Genomic DNA, 22,530 nt, shown 5'->3' with positions numbered 1-22,530 from the left:
ATTCACGGCCATATCTGCCATGGGAGCGTTGCGATGGACTATTCCCGTGTTCACTGTATGGTCTATTTGTGAGCTGACAACATAGTCTGTGTCCTGTTCCGTTCTACAGAAAGAAATGTCAATCAACTCCACTGGCTATGCATACTGTGCCCCACTTTGTAGTTTGTACTGAAGTATTCATGGTGACTAGATTCGTAAGGGAACTCCAGGGCCAACCAGCGGATGCATTCGCCGCAAGGAATCACTGTTCGAAAAAGAAAGACTCAGGAAAGAAATAATATTAGCATCTCTATACCAGCCTGCAAGTAAACCCGCAAAATCAGAGCTGAAACTAATGTCCCAAAACTCTTCATTCACCCGACTGCGCGTTTTCGATATTCCTGGAAACTTGAAGCATTCTGGGACGCATCACCCCCATTCTGGCCCTTCCCTTTCTTCTTTTCTTGGCCCTTCTTATCGCGTCGCGTTTTTTCCTCCCACTGGCTCTCTTCTGCGGAGATCATTGCGTGGAATCGGCCTCCTTGCCCGCGAGCAAGGTAGATGGGTTTCTCCTGGCGTTCAGCGACGGCTTGTGTGACGAGCACGAACTTGATGCTCGAGCCGGGGGTTTCGAACATGGCGTCGCTGAGGATGGTTTCCATTTCTGTGCGGAGCGCGCGGGCGCCTGTGCCCATTTTGAAGGCATTGGCGGCAACTTTGTGCAGGGCCGGTGTGGTGAAGCGGAGCTCGATCCCGGATAGTGAGAGGAGGGTTGTGTACTGTGCTATGAGGGAGTTTCGGGGTTCGGTGAGGATGCGTAGAAGGAGAGGTTGTGTGAGGGTCGATAGTGCGGCGGTGACGGGGATTCGTCCAATCAACTCGGGAATAAATCCGTAGCTTTGTAGATCAGAGGGAGTGAGAAGATCGAGGGCATTGAAGTACGTTGGTTCGCTGCCCGGTGTTGCGGGTGATGCAGAGGTGAAGAACGGGAGGTGTTTCTTGTATAATGCCTCCTCCTCGGACCCGGGGAGGATGGGGAGAGGCTCAGTATGCAAGGTGTCAGAGGAGCCAGGTCGGCCATTGGACGAGCTTGTAGCTGAGCGGACAGGTTGGCCGAACCCGATTGAACCGCGTGATATCCGGTCCATGATCACTTTGTGCAGACCTACAAAAGCACCAGAGCAGATGAAAAGGATATTGTCCGTGCGCACATTGTAGACTTCGCCTTTCTGAGACGTGTGACCTTGACCGCTAGGTTGAAATGAGGCATTGCCTAACGGACTGTTGGAGGGATAGCTATTTGGAGGGCTGGTTGCTCGAGGATTTTTCTCGGCCTTTGCTTGAACCTGCACGGTGGTGCCCTCGATAATCTTCAGCAGCGCCTGCTGCACGCCTTCACCGCCGACATCCTTGCCATGGCTGACCTTGGCAGCTGCGATCTTGTCCATCTCATCCAGGACGATGATCCCACGTTCCGCTTGCTCGACGTCATAATCCGCTGCAGCGAGAAGACGGTGTACGCACACCTCGGCGTCTTCTCCAATGTACCCGGCTTGTGTGAATGGCGTGCAGTCCGAAATACTGAATGGGACAGAGAGAACCCGCGCGAGGGTTTTGGCCATCAGCGTTTTACCGACGCCGGATGGACCGAGTAGCAATATATTGGACTTATCCAGTTGTGGGGCAGACGCATCGGCGTTATCGTTTGGGTCCAGCGGGGCTGCCTGGCGAGATTTGGAGGTTGGTGAAGGCATATCAACCGTGCGCTGTTGTCCTGGGAATTCGGCTGGAAAAAGGGACCACAGTCAGTCAGTCTAGTCTCTTAGGCACTGACACAAGGACAAACCTTCCAGGGGATGGCTCTCTAGCGCATCTCTCCGCTGCTGCTTAGCCAGGATCTCCGCCGCCTCTTCTTCGCGCCGCTGCAGTTCCTGCACCCGCTGGTAATGATTATATACCGCCACACTCAACACCTTTTTGGCGCGATCCTGTCCGACCACGAATTGATCGAGGTACTGTTTCAGCACCTTTGGGGTGATTCGCGGCGCGCCGAACGCGGGAGTGGATCCCAGCGGGCCAGACGTCGGCAGACCAGGCTCATAGCTCCCGGTAAAGGGCTGGCCTGTAAAATCTGACCGGTTAAATTGCGAAGCTGTTGGGAAGCTATTGGAGGAACTGGAGAGCGGTCTTCGTGCCTGCGGCGGACGCCGAGGTCGGCCACCAGCTAGTCGTGGCGCCGAGCAGGCTACTGCGAGCCCGCGGCGCTGGAGAGGCCTCAGCATGACCAGGGAGTGCGACACAAGCGAAAGGAATATGATGAGGAGAGATGAAGGGAAGAACCACTACTCATCCGATACGGAGCTCTCCCCGCAGGCGGCGGGCTTATCTGGCTGAGTCAGCATTTAGCCAACTCGGTGGCGGCATCTGAAATGGAACACTGCCTCCTAATGAAGATTTCGGTGTACCATGTCTACCAGGACAAAAAACTGTAGGCTGTATAGTTGGAAGGAATAAACCCACGATGTCACGATACGCAGACCCAAGATCTATTCGCTGAGCCTTGTTGGGCAAACTTTATCGCGGGTTTTGTCCCAGTTAGGTAGCTCGCGTTGTTCGTCCCGATCTAGTAACCCGCGTATAGTTTGCCCATGCATCCACCGCCTCAGCCCTGAGTGAATTATATAAACCCGCAGAGATCCTAGCTCAGCTGCATGGTTGCACTGCTTAGGAAATATATCCATCATGTCTGGCAGACTTCTTTACTTTCTTCTTCTGCCGCTGGTGGCTATCGCAGTCCCATCAGCACCCAATTGTCGATGCCTCCCCACTCAGAGCTGTTGGCCCTCAGACCACGAGTGGGTGGTACTGAACAACACCCTCCAAGGCAACCTAGTTGCCGTGCGACCGGTAGCAGCGGTTTGCCACGAGGGCGACTTCGATGCGACGGCCTGTAGCGTCGTCCAGGCGCAATGGGCCAATTCCACCTGGCGGGCCAGCGAACCTGGTGCTGTGCAATGGGAAAATTGGGAAGCCTGGCCGGAGCGCGACCAGAGTTGCTATGACACGACACCGCAGAACGAAGAGTGCGGCCAGGGTCGCATCTCGCGGTACTCGGCAATAGTCCAGACAGCCGACCAGATCCAGCTGGTTGTGCAATTTGCTAGCAGACATAACCTCCGTCTCGCTATTAAGAACTCTGGTCATGATTTCTTAGGCCGTTCGACTGCCCCGGAGTCATTGCAGATCCTGACCTTCAACATGAAAGATATTATTATGGTCGACAATTTTGTGCCAAAAGGCGCACCGAAGAATACAAACGGTGAAGGACAGGCCGTCACTATGGCCGCTGGTGTGAATCTGCCCGAACTCTACGCCTTCGTCGCGCAGCATAACCGGTCAGTGATTGGAGGATCTGCGCACACTGTTGGCGCTGCCGGTGGATATATTCAAGGGGGAGGGCATTCGCCCTTTGGCGCTTGGAAGGGGATGGCCTCAGATAATGCGCTTGAATTCGAAGTGGTGACGGCTAAGGGCAATCTCGTCACCGCTAATGACTTCCAGAACTCCGACCTCTTCTGGGCGCTGCGCGGTGGGGGTGGTGGAACATTTGGCGTGGTGACCAGCGTCACTGTTCGTACGTTCCCAGAGGTGCCCGTGGTGGCTAGCAATCTCAACATCTCCACGGCCATAGGCGATCCAAGTTTCTGGGAGGCATTCAGCCAGTACCATGCCGCACTTCCAGCCCTCAACGGTGCCGGTGGCTCAGGATATTACTACACCTTTCCAAATTTCCCCGTGACCGCAGACACGAGTCTCTCCGCCATGATGATCCTGCTTATGTTCCCAGAGCACAGCAACGCGAGTGAGATTGACCAGCTCTATGCTCCATTGCGCTCGAAGCTAGAGCAAATCCCTGGGGTCATGACGCAATATGAGACCGAAGTCTTTCCGAGTATCTACTCCACCATTTCCACTCTGCTCCTAGGCGGATCTCAATCGGACAGCACAGGCGGGATATCCATGCTTGGATCGCGACTATATTCAAGAGAACTTCTTGAATCGGCAGATGGCCCCGATCGCCTCACTAACGCCTGGCGCAGCATCGAAATGGGTCCGTACGATCAGATTACTAGCCATGTGGTGGCCGGTGGCGCTGTTGCTTCGAACGGAGACAAGATCGACAGCGCTCTCAATCCCGCCTGGAGAAAGACCATCACCCACATGCTTTATGCCCGCAGTTGGCCGGTTAATGCTACGCTGGCACAGCAAGCCGCAGTCGTCAAGAACATGACCGAAGTGGAGATTCCGATTTTGCGGTCTGTCGAGGGTGAAGACAACATGGGTGCGTACCTGAACGAGGCGAATGCCTATGAGCCGGGGTTCCAGGCTTCATTCTGGGGCGACCATTATCCCCGCCTGTACAACCTAAAGCAGAAGTGGGACCCGACTGGATTGTTCATCTCGCGCAAAGGAGTCGGCAGTGAGGACTGGGATGATGCAGGTCTGTGTCGAACAGGAGGAAAGAGGGCCCACTAGACTGAAAGGGTTTCCTGTTCATGGGAATGTCGAATGTGGTCTGGGTTGTTCTATACTGGAAGTGGAATAAACATGAAAGTTTTTTGTTCATATCATTGTCCAATTTGGTTGACTAAGATGATTTGGGATAGATCTTGATCTCTCGCGTTGTAGAAACTGGACATTTTAGGCTCAGCGATTTGAGTGATTCATGGTATGGGAATCATGAGGTGTGCCCGGGATTTTTCCACTGCTGTCTTGATGGCAGACACGGATTGCACACGTTTGACTCAGGAACAAGAGCCATCCACTGTGGGTCTTGGGGAAATAGGCTGCAACGGGTAGTTTATGTGGCATTCTTACATGCGAGGGCGGCATGCCGTTTGTGTTGCGGCTATCTCCGTAGCCGAGACCGCCCTCAGGTGGTTGGAGGCTGGCGTGTTGTGTAACTGATGACTGCTGTCCACATCGAACTTCATTTGTTCGCCTTGAATACCGGCTGCTGCTCCATTGTAGACGAGATGAAGTTCCGCAGGGCGGACCATCGACTGGTCGTCGCACTCGTATCCGGGTTGGACCCAGCGTTGGCAGGTGGTGCGAGGTTAGACATCTGGGCCATGTTCTTTGCAAATCGATCCCGTTCGACCTTTTCGAGCTTCTCCCTCTGTTTCATGGCCCCGGGCTTGTGCCTCAAGGTCTTCTGCTTGATAACATTCACTTGACTCGACGCATCGCCAGCCTCCTCGGCTTCTGGCAGCGCATCGGCCAGTGATTCCAGATTCGCTGCAAGCTTTTTCGACGGACGACGGCGTTTCGGCTTCTGGGTCTTTTCGATCTTGGACATCAACGCCGCATGTTTGATCTGGCGCTTGTCCTTCTTGCTCGTGCGGAAGTCGTCGTTGAATGGGCCCGATCTGGAGGGAGGGCACCTCGGCCCGGGGCCGGTTTCTTCATGACCGAGCGATGAGGAGCCTGTGGATAAGAGAAGAATGAGAATAATGAGCAACGAGAATGAACCGGGTCGTAGTGGAGAGGCAGCGTGGACTTACCATGTTCGCATGTGCAGACAGTGGTTGTCGATCATCCAGAAATTTGTCGGTCCATTACCTCAGAGAGCCTCACCGCCCTGGTCCCTGGTCGGTTGCCCTGCAAATCCCCTGCGACCAAGGAAATCCACTGACGTTTGATCGCCTTCGCACCAGTACTAACGAATCCCCGCCGAGCTCCACGGCTAGGCTTCCCGACCTTTTTCGGGTCCGGTGACATCAGATCTTGTGCGGCAACAGGCGAAACTCGGGCATCGTTGGGGCTCCCATATCCACCTTTTCGTGGATGTTGCGCCTTTATCGTCGGACTCGCTTTCCTGCGCCCAGTGCCACAGCCCTCCTGCCTCGGTCGCCGCTAGCCACCGGGAACCAGGCCCGCCGACTCACCACACCCCGTTCGCCCCCGTCGGGATCCCTACGGCCTTTTAAGTCCCCGCCTTTCGCCGACCGAGCTCTTTCCCGACCACACTCGACGTCTTCGAAGCAGCCATCCAACATGGGATCTCTCGGTCCGTATCAGCGAAAGCACAAGGTGGCGGTGGTGGGCTCCGGCAACTGGTGCGTCCGAGATTTCGAGGAAAACTTTTTCCACAACTGATCTTTTGGCAGGGGTACCGCGATCGCCAAGATCGTCGCCGAAAACACGGCGGCCAACTCTGACATCTTCCAGGAAAAGGTGGAAATGTGGGTGTTCGAGGAGAACGTCGAGATCCCCAAGACATCCAAGCACTACGATCCCGCTCAAAACTCTCCCCAGAAGTTGACCGAGGTGATCAACCGAATCCATGAGAACGTCAAATATCTTCCAGGAATTTCGTTGCCGGCCAACCTGCACGCCAACCCGTCACTGGAGGAGACCGTTAAGGACAGCACCATCCTGGTCTTCAACCTGCCGCACCAGTTCATCATCAAGACCTGTGAGCAGCTGAAGGGCAAGATCCTGCCGTATGCTCGTGGTATCTCATGCATCAAGGGTGTTGATGTCAACGAGGAAGGCATCAACCTCTTCTCAGAGACGATCGGCAAGACCCTTGGGATCTATTGCGGTGCGCTGTCCGGCGCGAACATTGCGAACGAGGTGGCTCAAGAGAAATGGTCCGAGACGAGTGTGGCCTACGACCCGCCGCCCATGGACTCCAAGGCGCCTACACCTCAGCGATCCCCGAATGCCTCTCAGGTCGACCTGGTGCAATTTGAACACAAGGACACCTCTGGCCAGTTCTCGCAGGTGAAGCTGCAGGCGCTGCCGTCGGAGTACCCACCCATCGACCATGCCGTGCTGAAGACGCTTTTCCACCGCCACTACTTCCACGTGCGGGTGGTCAATGACGTTGCTGGTGTGTCCATCAGCGGTGCCCTGAAGAACGTCGTCGCTCTGGCTGCGGGCTGGGTGGATGGCATGGGCTGGGGTGACAACGCCAAGGCCGCCGTCATGCGGGTTGGACTGCTGGAAATGGTGCGCTTTGGCGAGAAGTTCTTCGGCGCCACGATCGACACCCGCACCTTCACCGAAGAGAGCGCTGGTGTCGCCGACCTGATCACCAGCTGCAGCGGTGGGCGGAATTTCCGCTGTGCCAAGCTCAGCGTCGAACGCAATCAGCCCATCGAGGAAGTTGAGAAGTCCGAACTCAACGGCCAGAAGCTCCAGGGCACTTTGACTTCCGCCGAGGTCAACAAATTCTTGAAGAAGCAGGGCATTGAGGACCAGTTCCCTCTGTTCACTGCTGTTAACCGTCAGTGGTCTTCCATCCTATTTTATGTGTCCTATCGTACTGACCCCCCTTCAGGAATCCTGGAAGGCAAAATGTCGGTCGCAGACATCCCTTCGTACATCGAGCGGTAATTTTCCTATCGTGTCTTCCCTTTGGTCTGCCTGTGGTGTTAATCAGCGATCCTCTGGATTTTCTTTTCCTTTTATAGCCCTCCTGAAACCCGATCCCAGACTTCTCTCTCTGTCCAATCGCAAGGCGAGAATGGTGATGATGCTCTGACGGTTAGCGCAAGGCTATAATAGGGGCATCATATATTATTGTAGATAGTTGAATCACGAATGTACGTATAGCATACAACAACAATTCAAGTGTACCACAATGTATGCATCTGATCATGCCAGTCAGTTGTCAACTGCGTTGACGTATTCCGTAGGTGAGTGGGTCATGTATTACAGCTCCAAAAATAACCATGATGTTGGACCCAATACCAGCGTCTTTCTGTCACTTCGAGAAACAGCCCCAGACGGGAGGCCTTGTTAGAGAAACCCATTTAGGGTAATGAACTTACTTCCATCGCCGCCACCCTAGAGAGATCTGGTTGTTTGTTCTTCCAGTTTCAATCATCATGCATTCAGCAACATTCATAGCCATTGTCGGGCTGCTAATAGGCGTGTATATGGTCACGCGGCGTAAATCAACTTCGTCTTTGCCCCTGCCACCGGGCCCCAAGCCATTGCCGATAATTGGCAATGTTCACCAAGCTCCCACGTCCCACGGCTGGAAGACGTATCACAAATGGAGCAAGCAGTATGGGCCCATCGTTCACGTCAATATGCTTGGACAGCCCGTCATCATTTTGTCTACGTCTGAAGTAGCCCACAACCTCCTAGCGAAGCATGGAGCTATATGTTCAGACCGACCGCGTCTTTTTGTAAGACTCTACTCTTCTCACTTTGGACGTGCCATATGAGCTAATCCGAACTGCAGTTGGCCACAGAGTTGGCCTTGAAAGGGCTCAACATCCTCATGATGAATTACACAGAGCAATTCAGACAACATCAGAGGCTACAGGTCTCTGTGTTAAACGCTACACCGGCAGCCGCCTATCTTCCTTTCCAGACTCTGGAATCACAGCAATTGATCCACGATCTGCTGGAAAATGCGGGCGGCGCGGGTGCTAATGTTCAAGGACATTTTCAGCGCGCAGTCGCTAGCATCATCCATACGTTGCTGTATGGCTTCCGTGTCAAAGGCTACAACGACCCGGTGCTTCGCGCCGTTGTTAAACTCAACGACGAATTCTCCGAGTTTGTCCAGGTTGACGCGCACATTGTTGACCAGTTCCCTATGCTTAATAACCTGCCCGGCTTCTTGGCCCCATGGAAGGCGAAGGCTGAGAATCACTACACGACCAAGTATGATCTGCGCGACGAAAACTTTCGGCGGGGCCTGGAGTCGGACGCCTGGAATATATCAAAGCATCTCAAGAAGACTGTCGACAAGGATAGCCTGGATATGCCCTTGCACGAGCTAGCGTTTGAGCTTGGTACCATGATTGACGCCGCACTGGACGGCACGACAGACAGCTTGCTCTGGTTTGTAGTGGCTTGCATCACACAAGACCAGGCTTTCGTCGCCAAGGCGCGCGAGGAGCTGGATGCCGTTGTTGGGCGCAACCGACTCCCAGTTCCTGATGACAAGCCCAACCTGCCGTACGTCACGGCTATTGTCGAAGAGATATTCCGTTGGCGGCCCGTTGGCCCCGAGGGCGTCCCTCACTTGAACAAGGAGGAGATTACCTTCAATGGATATGCCATTCCCAAGGGATCTGTTATTGTGCCCAACGTTTGCACAATCTCCCGGGAAGAGGCCTTGTTCGGCCCTGAACCCGACGATTTCATCCCAGATCGCTGGCTCGACGAGGACGGCAAAACGCTCAAAGCCCTCCCCCCTGCCGTCTTCGGCTATGGAAGACGGACCTGCCCTGGGCGGTATTTCGCCCGCAATGTTATCTGGGTCATCGTCGCCCAGCTTCTCTGGTCATTCGACATCAAGGCCGGCCTGTCTGAGGAGACGGGCAAACCCATCCCTGTTGACCCTATTGCATGCACCTACGGCCTGGTTATGCGGGCCCTGCCCTTTAAGGCTTCATTTAATCCTCGGGGGCCTTGGGTGCGTGAAGTGATCGCCAGAGATGGTGACACTTATAGCAAGGATCATGCCGACATGCTCAACCAAATTGGGGCAGAGTTCGCTTAGCTATAGCCAGCCCTCTTCCGTTTTTCTCTCTCTTATCATACACACATGTACACAAGGGGGCGTGGTGTGGGATCTACCTTGAACACCCGATACAAGGGTCGTTTACAGGCCGCAACTGCGAGCGAACTATACCATCTATCTTCAACAATCCTGCGGCAACACATCCATTCACACCTTTTTCCGAATCCATGATCGTTGTCTTTCTGCGAGCGAAGTGCTGACCAATCTCAACTTCGTACTCACCCTACCTGCAACTATTAAACATTGATTTTATAGCACCACCTTCAAAAAGGCCTATCATAAGTCGAAGTTGAGAATCTGCTTGATCAGAAGGTTGGCTCATTGGCTCATCGCGCACTACAAGACTAATTACACATGTTCCCTCACGTTTCGATGAGACCCTTCTCCATAATTCCTGTTCACAGTCGTCGTCTGCGTGACTTCGAATGTTTGATGAATACCCACTTCCAGCTTTTCCTGATCGGAGGGTGTCGCATGGTCAAGAGTCAGCCTCTCTTCACTGCTTTTCGGACTAGATGAGGTCGTGTTCTCCCCGTCTCTCCGGCTTTCGATACTGTTCACCATGACAGCCAATTTATCCGGTCTCAAGTCTCCATGCAGGTTCTCATCCATTGACCCCAATGGTATCAGCCGTCCCGAATTACCTCGGTTGTGTGACGCAGATGCTCTCGGGAAGCCAGACGGATATTTTGAGTCGGCGTGAGAGCCAAGCCAAACACGCAATAGAGGACGGAGGGTTGCGAGACTACCAGCGGTGATACCAAGGCCAGCCTCAGTATTCGACCAAATGGCGATCGGGACGGTAGCATCTATGGGCTGATTAGTATGCTGACGGCGGTTTCAGGAAGAAATTGCAGGTAACGGACAGAGGAACTCAGGATTGGCAAATGTTTTCACGTATGGAAGCCTGATAACCACGGCTGCTGACGCACTGAGAATTGTTAGCTATATCTTCCCAAGATTGTTGGCCAGAAATGACATACACGCAAGCCATGCTCAGAATGCCTCCCACAGCCAGTTTCATCTCTCGTCTCATTTGTAGCTTGTACACAATGAAAATGGGCAAGATCCCAACAGTAAAATCACACAGCGCTGCGAATGCACTGTACACGTATGTCATGGTGATGATGATGTTGATGCTGATGCAATAGCCCTCAATGCTAGGATCCAGAGCAGCCCGCGTCCAGAAGTACGAAAGAGGCTTGCATTGTAGAAGCATCAGGAACATAAACACCAATCCTGCGAGGACGGTAAGGACCATAACAATGTAAATTATCCAGATGTGGAGTCTTCTGATGGTGATTCTCATGAGGAAAAGGCAGATAGAAATCTTGCAGAAGATCGAGGCGAAGCAGTAAGCAATTTCGCAAAGCCACCAATACTATTCGAATATAAAAGTTAGTGGGGGGTTGAGAAAGTAATCTAGCAAACTGAATGCTTACCTTCATCGCAATCACCCGGTCAGATGCTGTGAGGTGCTCGAACTTATGCCCAGTGCCGTACAAAGTGCCACCGATCGTACAGGCGGCGAACATGACATAGAATGCCTATACAATTAGTTTGTTTCAACTTGAGCATCCGAACCAGAAAATAATTACCAATGCCAAAATCATCGACCCATCATCCCATCCAAACGCCTTGACCACCCAACCACGGACATAGCAACGCAAGAATACCGATAAACATGCCACCGACATGAAGACGGCCGCAACCGTCTTCACGGCCAGGGCCCTTTGGTCCTCGTCTGTCATGCTGTCAACGAAGGCCAGGTACGGACAGGATGGCAGGAAACATTGCGGGGGAAGGAAATTTTAAATGTCTTGCAGGAAACCGGGACAAACCCTGCCAGGCCGTTGATTATCAATTCGGTGGGAACTCTCAGGGAAGTCTAGCGCGTACCAGGTGCCAAAGCCTAATGATCCACAGCAAATTAGAAGAAGTGATCGGCGAGAGGCATGGTTCTGGAAACCAGGCCTCGCGAGAGTTACAAACGAGAAGTCGCACCGTCAAGGAGATGTCTTCGCCCGTGGAGATACATAGTTTCAACGAATTCACTGACAGACATTCTAGCAATTAATTCCTTGCCCTGCTGCATTTACAAACCTGGCAAGAAATTTGCACGACCCACTAGGCATTTTGGCAGCGCGCTAAAATTTAGCGGTTTCATAATGTGTATGCTGCATGAAAACCCCCCTTTTTTGTATTTATACAACATGGTTAATAAAGTATCAGCATACTAAATACTGTAGTAATACTGTAGTTGTATGGTTCGTATACGAGGATTGCCCAGTCGGGGGGAATTCCCTGATTCTTTGAGAAATAACCGGCAATAACCAGGTGATGATAGTTACGCCTGAGTAGTTACCTCCATGACGGAAAATGGTTCGAATCCCAACGCCATTGAGCCCCACTCTATCGCTGTCATCCACTCCTGGGTTTTCCGAACGGTCGGTGTTGAAGAACGGCATTGCACCAGCGGTTTCATCTCTCGTCCCGCCGGCTACCTCGAACTACCGATGCCTCGCATCACCGACTTCGCGCGTCCACACGAGCCATCTTCCGCCAAGCCCATTCCCCTGATAGCAGCTGCCGCTTACTGCGATGTTCTTGGCAAGGGGGCGAGATCGACCAGGAATACACGCCCCTTTCGGCGCCCCATCATACTCCCCCCCCGTCTCACTTACCTGTTTGTGCCCTACTGTTCCACTTGCACGTGGTCTCCACAACACCTGCCATGCGTCGCCCCACCACTAATTCTCCCATCTCCCCAAGGTCGGCAATTACATAACAGCGTACTGGAGCAGGGACTAGGCCTTTTCGACTAGAGTCTCGCACACATACCAATCCTGCCAACAATCACGTTCAGGCTTCGTACTGCAGTCATATAACCCATAATGGCTAGCACACTGAACAGCAGGACCAATTCAACAATCGTTCGTGGTGAAATGGGTAATTTTTGTATCTGTGCGGTCGGGGTTCCTGGCATCCTCCTTACGTTAGTGTCGTAGCATCGGCATCCATAATGATTACGTTCGCATGCTTCTCTGCCGTTGAATCGGCACTTAGCATTGGGCTGATTGCAGCAGGAACAAGACGAACTTTAATAAAGTCAATTTGAGTTTGAATTCCCGGTCTCGGTCTCAGGGGTAAGAAATCGTGTTATCAATGCAAGGTGGCCATAGAATTCTTCTTCCTTTTTGAACTGGACTCTCACACTAGAGAGAGGAAGAAAAGGAAAAGAGAGCTAGAAACAGGCAGACTAAATACATTTGGTCCACATTCCTGTATTGTAACCATTCTCTATTCAGAGTGAGAGGTACAGTATGGCAGCGGTCCACTTTCTGCTCACAATCACGCTTCCAACGGGGCGTTGAGATGGAGACAATAGGACCCAGGCATAACCTACGGCCCTCAGCAACAAAGGGCTGGTAAGCGCCAATGAGGAGCGTGGAACAGAGCGCGCGAGTAGCCATTTTTAGTGTGCGACCTGAGGGATTCCCAGATATTGGCGGGCAGCTGTCTCATGTTATTATGCCGAATATTAGAGGGGCTCGTAGCAAGATTCGGTTGTCGACCTTTAGATCAATACCTCGATCAATTGGAGTACAGTAAAGGAATCGGGTGGGACGGCGGTTCATGACGGAGGGAGGATAGTACACGGAAGCTTTCGGTGCGATTGTTCATCATTAGAAACTAAATAGGTTGCCTATCACCTAGACAAAAGGTGTTTTTGAACACCGCGGCCCAGCTGCCCTTAATTCGTGAAGTTCACAGATTGCCGAGCATGTTCCTATGGGATTGAATTTCGTTTTGACTAATAGCAGCATTACATTGAGCTAATTTTGTGACTAAAGTATGTTGGTCGCGCGAGTAAATTTTCTCTTGACTATGGGTCGTTCGTGTTGTGGAATTCATCTTGTTCAGACCGTCCATTCTCTCGCTACCCCTCAATTAATCCCCCTAGCAACTATTAATAGAGGATATGTCACAATGAAAGCTAGGCTGTTTGCCAGCCAAGGCATAGCGACGGTCGAGGGCCACAATGATGTGGAGGTCACGGGGTGGCAGCCACTATGTATGATCGATCTATAGTTAGAGCTCTCGTCCGTCCGTGCGTCCATGATGTCACCGGCTGGCCAGACCAACCCAGGAACGAGGGGGAGAAATCATTTCTTCGCCCCTCCCAACATTCTTGCTTCCTTCGTTTCTCTGCTCTGCTCTCCACCTTTTGAATTGATTCATTCTTTCGCCGCTCGCGGTATTTCTCTAAGCCCTGCCCACGCTGGTGATCTCCGATTCCAGTTGTGAACGCCGAGGCTGTTGCTTTCGCCCAATCGCTTCTTCAGTACAGTAGGACTGCACCATGGGCCCGTCCCGTCAGGTTTACCTGCTTCCATTGAAGGATGATGGCTCTCCCGATGTGCCGGGAGGGTACATCTATCTTCCACCTCCGACCGACCCGCACTACGTGCTCCGGTTTATCATCGAGGGCACCAGCTCGATCTGCCGCCAAGGCAGTCTGTGGGTGAACATCCCCGAGAAGGGCAAGGCATTCGACCGCCATTCGTTCAGAGAGTTCAGGTACGGCCTCCATTCTGCCCAATAATGTACCGAGACATCGCGGTTGCTGAGATGCAAGTAGATTGCAGCCCCATTTCAGCAAGAACATCCAGATCGACATCCCGGTCCCCTGCGCGGGCGCATTCGCCTTCTATACGAGCTTCTTGCCGCTGCCGGAGTTCTCGGTCGACCGTGTGTCTACCCCGGAACCGACTCAGACGCCTATTCATTACATTGATGTGTCGCCAAAGCTGTCTCTGCGTGGAAATGATCTTCCTCTTAATGCGCTTTCGATTTTCTCGGTTCTTTCAAAGTTCATGGGCCAGTATCCGACCGACTGGGATAAACATCTCCATGGAATCAGTCAGCGGAACTACAATATGGTCCATTTCACGCCCCTGATGCAACGGGGAAGCTCCAATTCGCCATATAGCATATTCGATCAGCTGTCGTTCGACTCTGAGCTTTTTCCCAACGGAGAGAAAGATGTATCATCGTTGGTCTCACGGATGGAATCCGAATACGGGCTCTTGACGTTGACCGATGTCGTTTGGAACCACACTGCGAATAATAGCAAATGGCTAGAAGAACACCCAGAGTCCGGATACAGCGTGGAGACGGCTCCGTGGCTGGAATCGGCCCTGGAGCTGGACACGGCGCTGCTCAAGTTCGGCGAGGACCTGGAAAGCCTAGGTCTACCAACTGAGTTCAAGACGGAGGATGATCTGGTGAAGGTCATGAATGTGTTGCGGAAGGAAGTCATCGATGGGCTTCGTCTGTGGGAGTTCTACGCAATAAACCCTAAGGCCGACGCGAAGAAGATTCTTGACGCTTGGTCCAGTGCCCAAGTCGATCTCACAAGCCCACAGTGGAAGCATCTTGACCCTGAGCAGTTCAAGGCAGGCACATTGACACAGCAAGCCAATGTGACCCGTGAGCATGGAATTCCGACATCGAAGCAGCTTCTGGGGAGATTCTCCCGTCAGGTGGACCCCGAATTCGGCGCAGCTATTCTGACTGTGCTCTTTGGTCGTTACGACGCGTCGGCCTCAGACCTTCCAGGAGTTGAAACATCTCTGCTGAAGCTACTGGATGAAGTCAATTTGCCTTTCTACAAGGAATTCGATACAGACTTGGAGGATATGATGGATCAACTTTTCAATCGCATCAAGTACCTCCGGATCGACGGTCATGGCCCCAAGTTGGGTGCCGTCACCAAAGATTCTCCTTTGATCGAGTCCTACTTCACTCGCCTCCCCATCAATGAAACGACCAAGAAGCACAGTCCAAGAGCTCTTGCTCTGGTAAACAATGGCTGGATCTGGAACGCCGACGCGATGCGCGACAACGCTGGACCCGACTCCAAGGCGTACCTACGCCGGGAGGTTATTGTGTGGGGAGATTGTGTCAAGCTGAGATATGGCAACTCGCCCAAGGATAGTCCATTCCTCTGGCAATTCATGACCCGATATACGCAGTTGATGGCTAAATACTTCTCTGGGTTCCGAATTGACAACTGCCATTCAACACCCCTGGTAGTCGCTGAATACTTGCTTGACGAAGCACGGAAAGTGAGGCCTGATTTGACTGTCTTCGCGGAGCTTTTCACTGGCTCCGAAGAGGCTGATTATGTGTTCGTCAAACGTCTCGGAATCAATGCACTAATTCGAGAGGCAATGCAGGCCTGGAGCACGGCAGAGCTAAGTCGTCTGGTCCACCGACATGGTGGACGTCCCATAGGAAGCTTTGATATGGATCTGCCGTCTGCTAGTAGCCACTCTATTGAGACAGGGGTTGCTGATGAGCAAGTTACGCACATTCGGCCATGTCCTGTGCAAGCACTCTTCATGGATTGCACCCACGACAATGAAGTACCGGCCCAGAAACGCGACGCAAGGGACACTCTGCCGAATGCCGCTCTCGTTGCCATGTGTGCTTCTGCCAGTGGCAGTGTGATGGGATATGATGAGATATACCCCAAGCTTGTCGATCTCGTTCATGAGAAACGGCAATATGCATCCAAATTTTCCGAAGTGGACAAATTACAAACAGGGTCTGGCGAAGGGGGTATCGGGGGAGTCAAGAAGCTGTTGAATGAGCTGCACACCATGATGGGTGTCGAGGGCTATGACGAAACCCATATCCATCATGATGGTGAATTCATCACCGTTCACAGGGTCCATCCGAAGACCCGAAAGGGAGTCTTCTTGATTGCACATACCGCGTTCCCGGGCAATGATAGCGGTAAAATCTTACCCCCAACTCATATTAGCGGAACCCGGGCGAAACACATTGGATCTTGGATACTGGAGGTCGATGCAGACGAGGGCACAAGGGAGAAGGTTCTGGCCGACGACAAGTACCTAAAGGGTCTTCCTAGCCGCACTAGTGACATCGAGGCTACCAAGATTGAGGAGAACGGCAATGATGTTACCATTTCCGTGCTAGGCCCCTTTGCCCCGGGTGCTATTGCTCTCTTCGAGACCTGGATTCCTGGAACTGAGCGTGTTGCTGGTTTGGACAACTACCTCGCAAGTGGTGCCGATGAGGCATTTTCGAAGCTAAGCTTGATCGACTTGAACTTTGTGCTCTATCGCTGTGAGGCCGAAGAGAGGGATTCTAGCGGCGGCCAGGACGGAGTGTACGACATTCCAGAACATGGCCCGCTCGTCTACGCTGGACTTCAGGGTTGGTGGAGCATTCTTGAAGATATAATCAAGTACAACCAACTCGCTCATCCTCTTTGCAACCATCTGCGACAAGGGCAGTGGGCTTTGGATTATGTGGTTGGACGCATGGAAAAGATGGCCACTAAGGAAGGATATGTTGCCCTGCTTCAACCTGCGACTTGGCTGCGAGAGCGATTCGATGCTGTCCGCGGATTGCCTAGCTTCCTGCTCCCGAGATATTTCGCCATCATTTTACAGATTGCTTACAACGCTGCGTGGAAGAGAAGCATCCACCAATTCAGCGACAACGTGCGGCACGGTCAAGAGTTCATCCATCAGTTGGCAATGGTCAGCGTCCAACAGACGGGTTATGTGAATTCGGCGTCGTTGTGGCCTACCAAGCACGTTCCGAGTCTGGCAGCAGGACTGCCCCATTTTGCTGTTGATTGGGCACGGTGCTGGGGCCGAGATGTCTTTATCTCCATCCGCGGCCTCTTCCTTTGCACTGGGCGGTTCGACGATGCTAAGGAGCATATTCTCGCTTTTGCCAGTGTGCTCAAACATGGCATGATCCCGAATTTGCTGAGCAGCGGCAAGCTACCGCGATACAATTCCAGGGATTCAGTCTGGTTCTTCTTGCAAGCCATTCAGGACTACTCGAAGATGGCACCAAATGGCATTGAGATCTTGCAAGAGAAGGTCCCACGACGATTCTTGCCATATGACGATACGTGGTTCCCATTCGACGATTCGCGAGCTTATTCCCAGTCCCCAACGCTTCTGGAATGTATCCAAGAGGTGTTTCAGAGACACGCCCATGGCATGTCCTTTCGAGAATACAATGCTGGCCCAGACCTCGATGTTCAGATGAAGTCTGAAGGTTTTCAGATCGATATAAAGGTGGATTGGGACACCGGTATTATCTTTGGTGGCAGTCAAAGCAACTGTGGCACCTGGCAAGACAAGATGGGAGAGAGTGAGAAGGCTGGAAACAAGGGATTCCCCGGAACTCCTCGCGATGGTGCTGCCATTGAGATCACCGGTCTTGTCTTCAGCGCTCTCCGCTGGGTTTCCGAGCTGCACGATTCCAACCTCTATCCTCACAAAGGTGTCGACATTGATGATGGCAGCTCCATTACCTTTACTGAGTGGGCCAACAAGATCCTGGATAATTTCGAGCGCTGCTACCATATCCCTGTCGATCCCCAGCAAGACAGTCAGTATGATGTCGACCCTGCGATCATCAACCGCCGGGGCATCTACAAAGATTTGTACAAATCCGGAAAGCCCTTCGAGGACTACCAGCTCCGCTCGAACTTCCCCATTGCAATGTCTGTGGCACCCTCGCTTTTCAACCCAGAGCGCGCACTCAAAGCTCTCGCAATTGCAGAGCCTGCCATTCTCGGCCCTGTCGGCATGGCGACATTAGACCCGTCGGACATGAATTATCGGCCAAACTACAATAACTCCGAGGACTCGACCGACTTCGCCACTTCCAAGGGACGCAACTACCACCAAGGTCCAGAGTGGGTCTGGCAACGTGGTTACTTCCTTCGTGCATTCCTATACTTTGATCTCAAGAGCCGCGGAAATACTCCCGAGGAACGCACCGAGGCGTTCCAGCAGGTCACTCGCCGACTTGATGGCTGCAAGAAGGCTTTACGAGAAAGTCCGTGGAAGGGCTTGACGGAGCTGACCAACAAAAATGGAGAGTATTGCGCTGATTCGGTGAGTTGATTTGAAGCGATAGGATAATTAGATTGCTAACATGTCGTTCTAGTCGCCTACTCAGGCCTGGTCTGCAGGCTGCCTACTTGATTTATACTACGATGCTTCCAAGCTTGCATAAATTACATACCTACTGCTCGGTAATTTGCATCTTTGACGCGGACACGATGTTTTATGAGTTGCGCACGGCATACTTTGCATTATATACACGATCATGGAAGTTTTTCTGTTGTTGCATTTTGAATTAGAATATATTGTTTTGTCAAATATGAGTCTTCTGTCCTCCGTAGATGTCCTTCATGTCCAGTTGTCTCTCTTATGAAATCTCCAGCCCGTTGTCTAATGCGGTAGTGCCTGTCGTCTGAAACCCTTTCCACTTTCGCTTGGGAATTCGTGCCGCATATAGCTCATCAATCTCGGCGAGCGTTCGATTCGCAGTCTCGGGCCTAGGAGAAATCGGTGTCAGTAGCTTTGTTTCATTGTAAGAGGGCCAGAGTATCCTACAGGTAAAAATAGCTTAACACAAGGGTAATCAGCATGCAGCCAGCAAATACCAGAAAAGCTTTGGCTCCTAGGTTCGCACTATACACTCGAGGACGTCAAGAGTCGGCACTGAAGAAGCCAGGAGGGCGATGGAGAAACTCACGCATCGGCGCTTGTCAGTTGCGGAACTGCGAAGGTGGTCATAATTGCCGTTGAGTATGACCAGAATACAGACCAAGTCATGGTTGATTCGCGTAGCTTTGTGGTTGGGATCTCGGTTGGGAGGACGTATATCCTGTATCGAAGAAGTCAATCAACCCCTCTCAAAGACTCGGGGGGAACGAGAGACACGTACACTGATTGAAAAGCGATAGAATTCACAAATGAAAAGATCATGCATAGCGCAGCAAGCCCCAGCTGTTGCCCGCTGGTCGAGAGCCCCGCGCATGCAATAGCCCCGGCCGCGATATCCAAGATCAAAAGGAGAACGTATCCTGGCAGTGCAACCGTCCGTCTCCCGAGTTTATCCAGAAGCAATGGTCCCACAAGTGTCCCGGCAAACTGTAACAGGAAGATGATGACAGTGATTTTGAAGGGATCGGCCACACCACTCTGGACCAAAATGACGGTCGAGTAGGTGCCGACAAGAATCTGGCCGCCAACTTGAGAAAGGCATAACAGCGCTGCAGAGCAGATGGTGCGCTCCAGGTTTTCTAACTTGAGAATTTCCCACCATTTGACGGTACTTCTGCGCTCGTCGTTTGATCGCAGCGCGACCTTGACAACCCCTAACTCGGCTTCAGCGAGGGTAGCATTACCGCCGCGTAGTGAAGTCAGATTTCTCTTCGCTTCTTCGTCACGGCCGTGCATGAGCAGCCAGGTAGGCGACTCAGTAAGAAACAGTGACAGAAACAGTAAAATAACCGGTGCCACTGCCTGAATCCCCAATGGAATCATATACTGTCTTTTATCTTTAAGCTTCTCCGAGGCCCATACAACGACAGTGGCGATGACGGATACCGCACCACTCCCTGCAATAGTAAAGCCTACTGCTCGGGCTCGGAGTTGTGCCGGAACAAGTTCCGATAGGTAGATGGGTGCAATATTGGTGACGACACTGATGCCAAAATCTAAACTGGAGTTGTCAACACCTGTGTACAGGTTGGGGTGGGAGAGACCAACAATTCCAGAATCGGCCCACAACAAGGGCGCCAATGTTTGGGGCAAAAAGCTGCAGGATCGAGCCGGGGATACACATCGTGCCATATGCAATGAGAAAGGCCCATTTACGCCCGAGATATTGCTGCAGAGGAATGGCAGAGAAAGCACCGAATGCTGCGCCGACGAGAGGTACGCTGATCACTAAATCGAGATTGCGCGCCTTTGAATATTGTTAGAAGAATAACATGGTAACCCCAATAGAGGTGCCTCTAATACCGTGAAAACAAGGCTACCGTCATATCCTGGACCTTGATACTTCTCTACAAAGAGCGGCAGGGACACCAGTGGTGAGGCGAAGGCGTTATCATAGCCGAAAAGACCGAGCGAGAGACCAACAACGATCACTGCAGGTGGATTGAGCTGTTAGTATGGTAAGCGCAGTATGCCAGGTGGAACCCTACAGTTCATGACGATCTTCCAGTTCCAGCCCATCTCATGCGCCTGCAGTGTTGCATTATGGGCAGCGTATTCTTCCTCAGAAGATTTGAAGTCTTTCGCTGTCATGATGCACTGACCTTGAATATCAGTTTTCTTCCGGTTTTTTTTTTTTGGCGCTGAGCCTTAGCAATGTCGAAGCTGCAGGAGGTAAGTACCGGTGATAAATACCCCATCGCCATGGAATAGCATAAAAGATTTGGTGTTCATGCGGGGAAATGTGGAGAAGATCCTGGCGTCTGTGTAGTTCAAAGGTCTATGTACTCCGGGGTGGGCCAATCGGGATCCTCCGTAGTCTAATTCTCCGAGCTTTCGACCGAGCATGCTTCCGAGGTAGCTATTGGAAGCGGACGGGGAAAAGCCCAGGAATGGGCACCATGTATTTTGCTGAGATGAGATTGTAGAAAAAAAGCTGGTCACATCCTTATGTCAAACACCTGTGGGGTGCAATAACTATTTCACTTCAACATTCGTTTACCGTCTACGGCGTACATGGTCTTACGTACCAGGTCTTGGGGCCATAATCAACAATCCGATTTCCTTATAAGAAGGCATAAAGGCTTTTTATGGATTGATGGTCTTTTCTTTTATCTGTCAGAAAGAAAACCGATTCATCTTCCAGCCGTTGGACTTTGAGTTGAAACAATGAGTGCAACTGCGAACAAGCAAGATGAGGGCATTCCACAACATGCCCCGAACATCATTGAACAAATGGATGTCAACTACGCGCAAGTAATATATAGCTCTCGCCACTGGTTTCCATTATTCGAGTCGAGATTGACAAAAGAAAAGGAATTAGCCAAGCTGCCGGCATCGACTCTTCTTTCCATTGACCCGGGAGACCATATTGAGATGCGCAAATGGCTCGTCGAAGAATACATGACTTGGCCGAGGGCTCCCGCCACAGAAGCAAGATCTCGGATCACATTGGACGTACAGTCCGAGACGATCCCGATCGCATATGGGGAAGGGTGTCAATTTGCAGTTCAAGTTCACGTTCCCAAGACCAAAGACTCTGGCCTTCGACCAGCGTTGATTATGTACCACGGTGGTGGATGGATTCATGGATTCCCAAATGTGGACGAAGGTAATGAAATAATGACCCCACAAGAACAATTTCTGATCATTAAACATAGGGGTAGCTGATTTTTTCGCGTCTGAACTGCGTGCGGTGATAATCAACGTTGACTACCGCCTGGCCCCAGAAAATCCGTTCCCAGCTCCCCTCAACGACTGCTATGAAGCAATCCAGTGGACCATAGACCACGCGGCCGAGTATAAGATTGACAAGGACAGAATTGGCCTTTGGGGATGTTCCGCAGGTGGCAATCTAGCCGCAGGCGTTGCGCTCCGGGATGCCAGGGAGCACGAAGTGTCTCGAATCTGCCATGCCAACTTGGTGGTCCCGGTGACATGCCACCCGGATCTGTACCCTGAGGAATTGAAGATAGGAGGCTCTAGCACGCTGAGTGGATCAGAACAACACGGAAAGGTCCTGCGAAAACTCTGGGGTAAGTTATTCGATGCCGAGCTTTGAGCCAGTTTCTCATAAACATTATTACAGATAAGTATGCTGGTACACAATCCTCGCATGAGTACGTATCGGTGCTGATTGCATCTACTCCTTCAAATCACCCCCCGGTCCACATCACAGTGGCTGGTCAAGATGGGCTTCGAGATGAGGGCATAGCATATGCCATGCGTTTGAGAAATGCAAGCATCGACACTCAGCTGGAGATTATACCAGGTGTGCCGCACGGAATCACCGTTCCTGTGACCACCCATGCGTCAAGACAATTTTTCAGGAACCAGGCACGGGTTTTAGACTACGCGTTGAACATGAAGTAGAGGAATATCTGAGAGTCCAAATATTGAAGATTTACAGTACTAGCTACCAAGTAA

The 22,530-nt window shown here is 52.0% G+C and overlaps 10 protein-coding genes across 10 annotated transcripts; 6 read left to right on the top strand and 4 right to left on the bottom strand.

The window, feature by feature from the left end:
* Positions 1 to 353: 353 nt before the first annotated feature.
* Positions 354 to 2,261, bottom strand: N7510_000224 (putative ATP-dependent Clp protease; the record flags this gene model as incomplete). The annotated part of the gene is made up of 2 exons (XM_056972154.1): positions 354 to 1,765; positions 1,826 to 2,261. 2 exons carry the CDS (start codon positions 2,259 to 2,261, stop codon positions 354 to 356), a joined length of 1,848 nt encoding a protein of 615 aa, XP_056837271.1.
* Positions 2,262 to 2,721: 460 nt separating this feature from the next.
* Positions 2,722 to 4,515, top strand: N7510_000223 (FAD-dependent oxidoreductase; the record flags this gene model as incomplete). The annotated part of the gene is made up of 1 exon (XM_056972153.1): positions 2,722 to 4,515. The coding sequence occupies one exon, from the start codon at positions 2,722 to 2,724 to the stop codon at positions 4,513 to 4,515; it is 1,794 nt and encodes a 597-aa protein (XP_056837270.1).
* Positions 4,516 to 4,969: 454 nt separating this feature from the next.
* Positions 4,970 to 5,760, bottom strand: N7510_000222 (FAM207/SLX9 family protein; the record flags this gene model as incomplete). The annotated part of the gene is made up of 2 exons (XM_056972152.1): positions 4,970 to 5,466; positions 5,676 to 5,760. The coding sequence occupies 2 exons, from the start codon at positions 5,758 to 5,760 to the stop codon at positions 4,970 to 4,972; spliced, it is 582 nt and encodes a 193-aa protein (XP_056837269.1).
* A 66-nt stretch (positions 5,761 to 5,826) lies between these two features.
* N7510_000221 (glycerol-3-phosphate dehydrogenase family protein) lies at positions 5,827 to 7,383 on the top strand (the record flags this gene model as incomplete). The annotated part of the gene is made up of 2 exons (XM_056972151.1): positions 5,827 to 6,098; positions 6,150 to 7,383. The coding sequence occupies 2 exons, from the start codon at positions 5,827 to 5,829 to the stop codon at positions 7,381 to 7,383; spliced, it is 1,506 nt and encodes a 501-aa protein (XP_056837268.1).
* Positions 7,384 to 8,278: 895 nt separating this feature from the next.
* Positions 8,279 to 9,511, top strand: N7510_000220 (cytochrome P450; the record flags this gene model as incomplete). The annotated part of the gene is made up of 1 exon (XM_056972150.1): positions 8,279 to 9,511. The coding sequence occupies one exon, from the start codon at positions 8,279 to 8,281 to the stop codon at positions 9,509 to 9,511; it is 1,233 nt and encodes a 410-aa protein (XP_056837267.1).
* A 369-nt stretch (positions 9,512 to 9,880) lies between these two features.
* Positions 9,881 to 11,283, bottom strand: N7510_000219 (putative integral membrane protein; the record flags this gene model as incomplete). Its single annotated transcript, XM_056972149.1, has 5 exons — positions 9,881 to 10,341; positions 10,399 to 10,463; positions 10,516 to 10,913; positions 10,975 to 11,079; positions 11,131 to 11,283. 5 exons carry the CDS (start codon positions 11,281 to 11,283, stop codon positions 9,881 to 9,883), a joined length of 1,182 nt encoding a protein of 393 aa, XP_056837266.1.
* Positions 11,284 to 11,901: 618 nt separating this feature from the next.
* Positions 11,902 to 12,357, top strand: N7510_000218 (uncharacterized protein; the record flags this gene model as incomplete). Its single annotated transcript, XM_056972148.1, has 1 exon — positions 11,902 to 12,357. One exon carries the CDS (start codon positions 11,902 to 11,904, stop codon positions 12,355 to 12,357), a length of 456 nt encoding a protein of 151 aa, XP_056837265.1.
* A 1,538-nt stretch (positions 12,358 to 13,895) lies between these two features.
* N7510_000217 (putative glycogen debranching enzyme Gdb1) lies at positions 13,896 to 18,610 on the top strand (the record flags this gene model as incomplete). The annotated part of the gene is made up of 3 exons (XM_056972147.1): positions 13,896 to 14,113; positions 14,175 to 18,489; positions 18,542 to 18,610. 3 exons carry the CDS (start codon positions 13,896 to 13,898, stop codon positions 18,608 to 18,610), a joined length of 4,602 nt encoding a protein of 1,533 aa, XP_056837264.1.
* A 195-nt stretch (positions 18,611 to 18,805) lies between these two features.
* Positions 18,806 to 20,697, bottom strand: N7510_000216 (uncharacterized protein; the record flags this gene model as incomplete). The annotated part of the gene is made up of 6 exons (XM_056972146.1): positions 18,806 to 18,935; positions 19,136 to 19,267; positions 19,328 to 20,102; positions 20,155 to 20,353; positions 20,410 to 20,537; positions 20,595 to 20,697. The coding sequence occupies 6 exons, from the start codon at positions 20,695 to 20,697 to the stop codon at positions 18,806 to 18,808; spliced, it is 1,467 nt and encodes a 488-aa protein (XP_056837263.1).
* A 576-nt stretch (positions 20,698 to 21,273) lies between these two features.
* N7510_000215 (alpha/beta hydrolase) lies at positions 21,274 to 22,476 on the top strand (the record flags this gene model as incomplete). Its single annotated transcript, XM_056972145.1, has 3 exons — positions 21,274 to 21,715; positions 21,771 to 22,139; positions 22,193 to 22,476. 3 exons carry the CDS (start codon positions 21,274 to 21,276, stop codon positions 22,474 to 22,476), a joined length of 1,095 nt encoding a protein of 364 aa, XP_056837262.1.
* Between the last annotated feature and the right edge of the window lie 54 nt (positions 22,477 to 22,530).

The sequence above is a fragment of the Penicillium lagena genome (assembly GCF_028827675.1).
Source record: "Penicillium lagena strain IBT 129212 chromosome Unknown utg000001l_segment0_segment0, whole genome shotgun sequence".
Lineage (NCBI taxonomy): Eukaryota > Fungi > Ascomycota > Eurotiomycetes > Eurotiales > Aspergillaceae > Penicillium > Penicillium lagena.
This window is presented reverse-complemented; position numbering and strand designations above follow the sequence as displayed.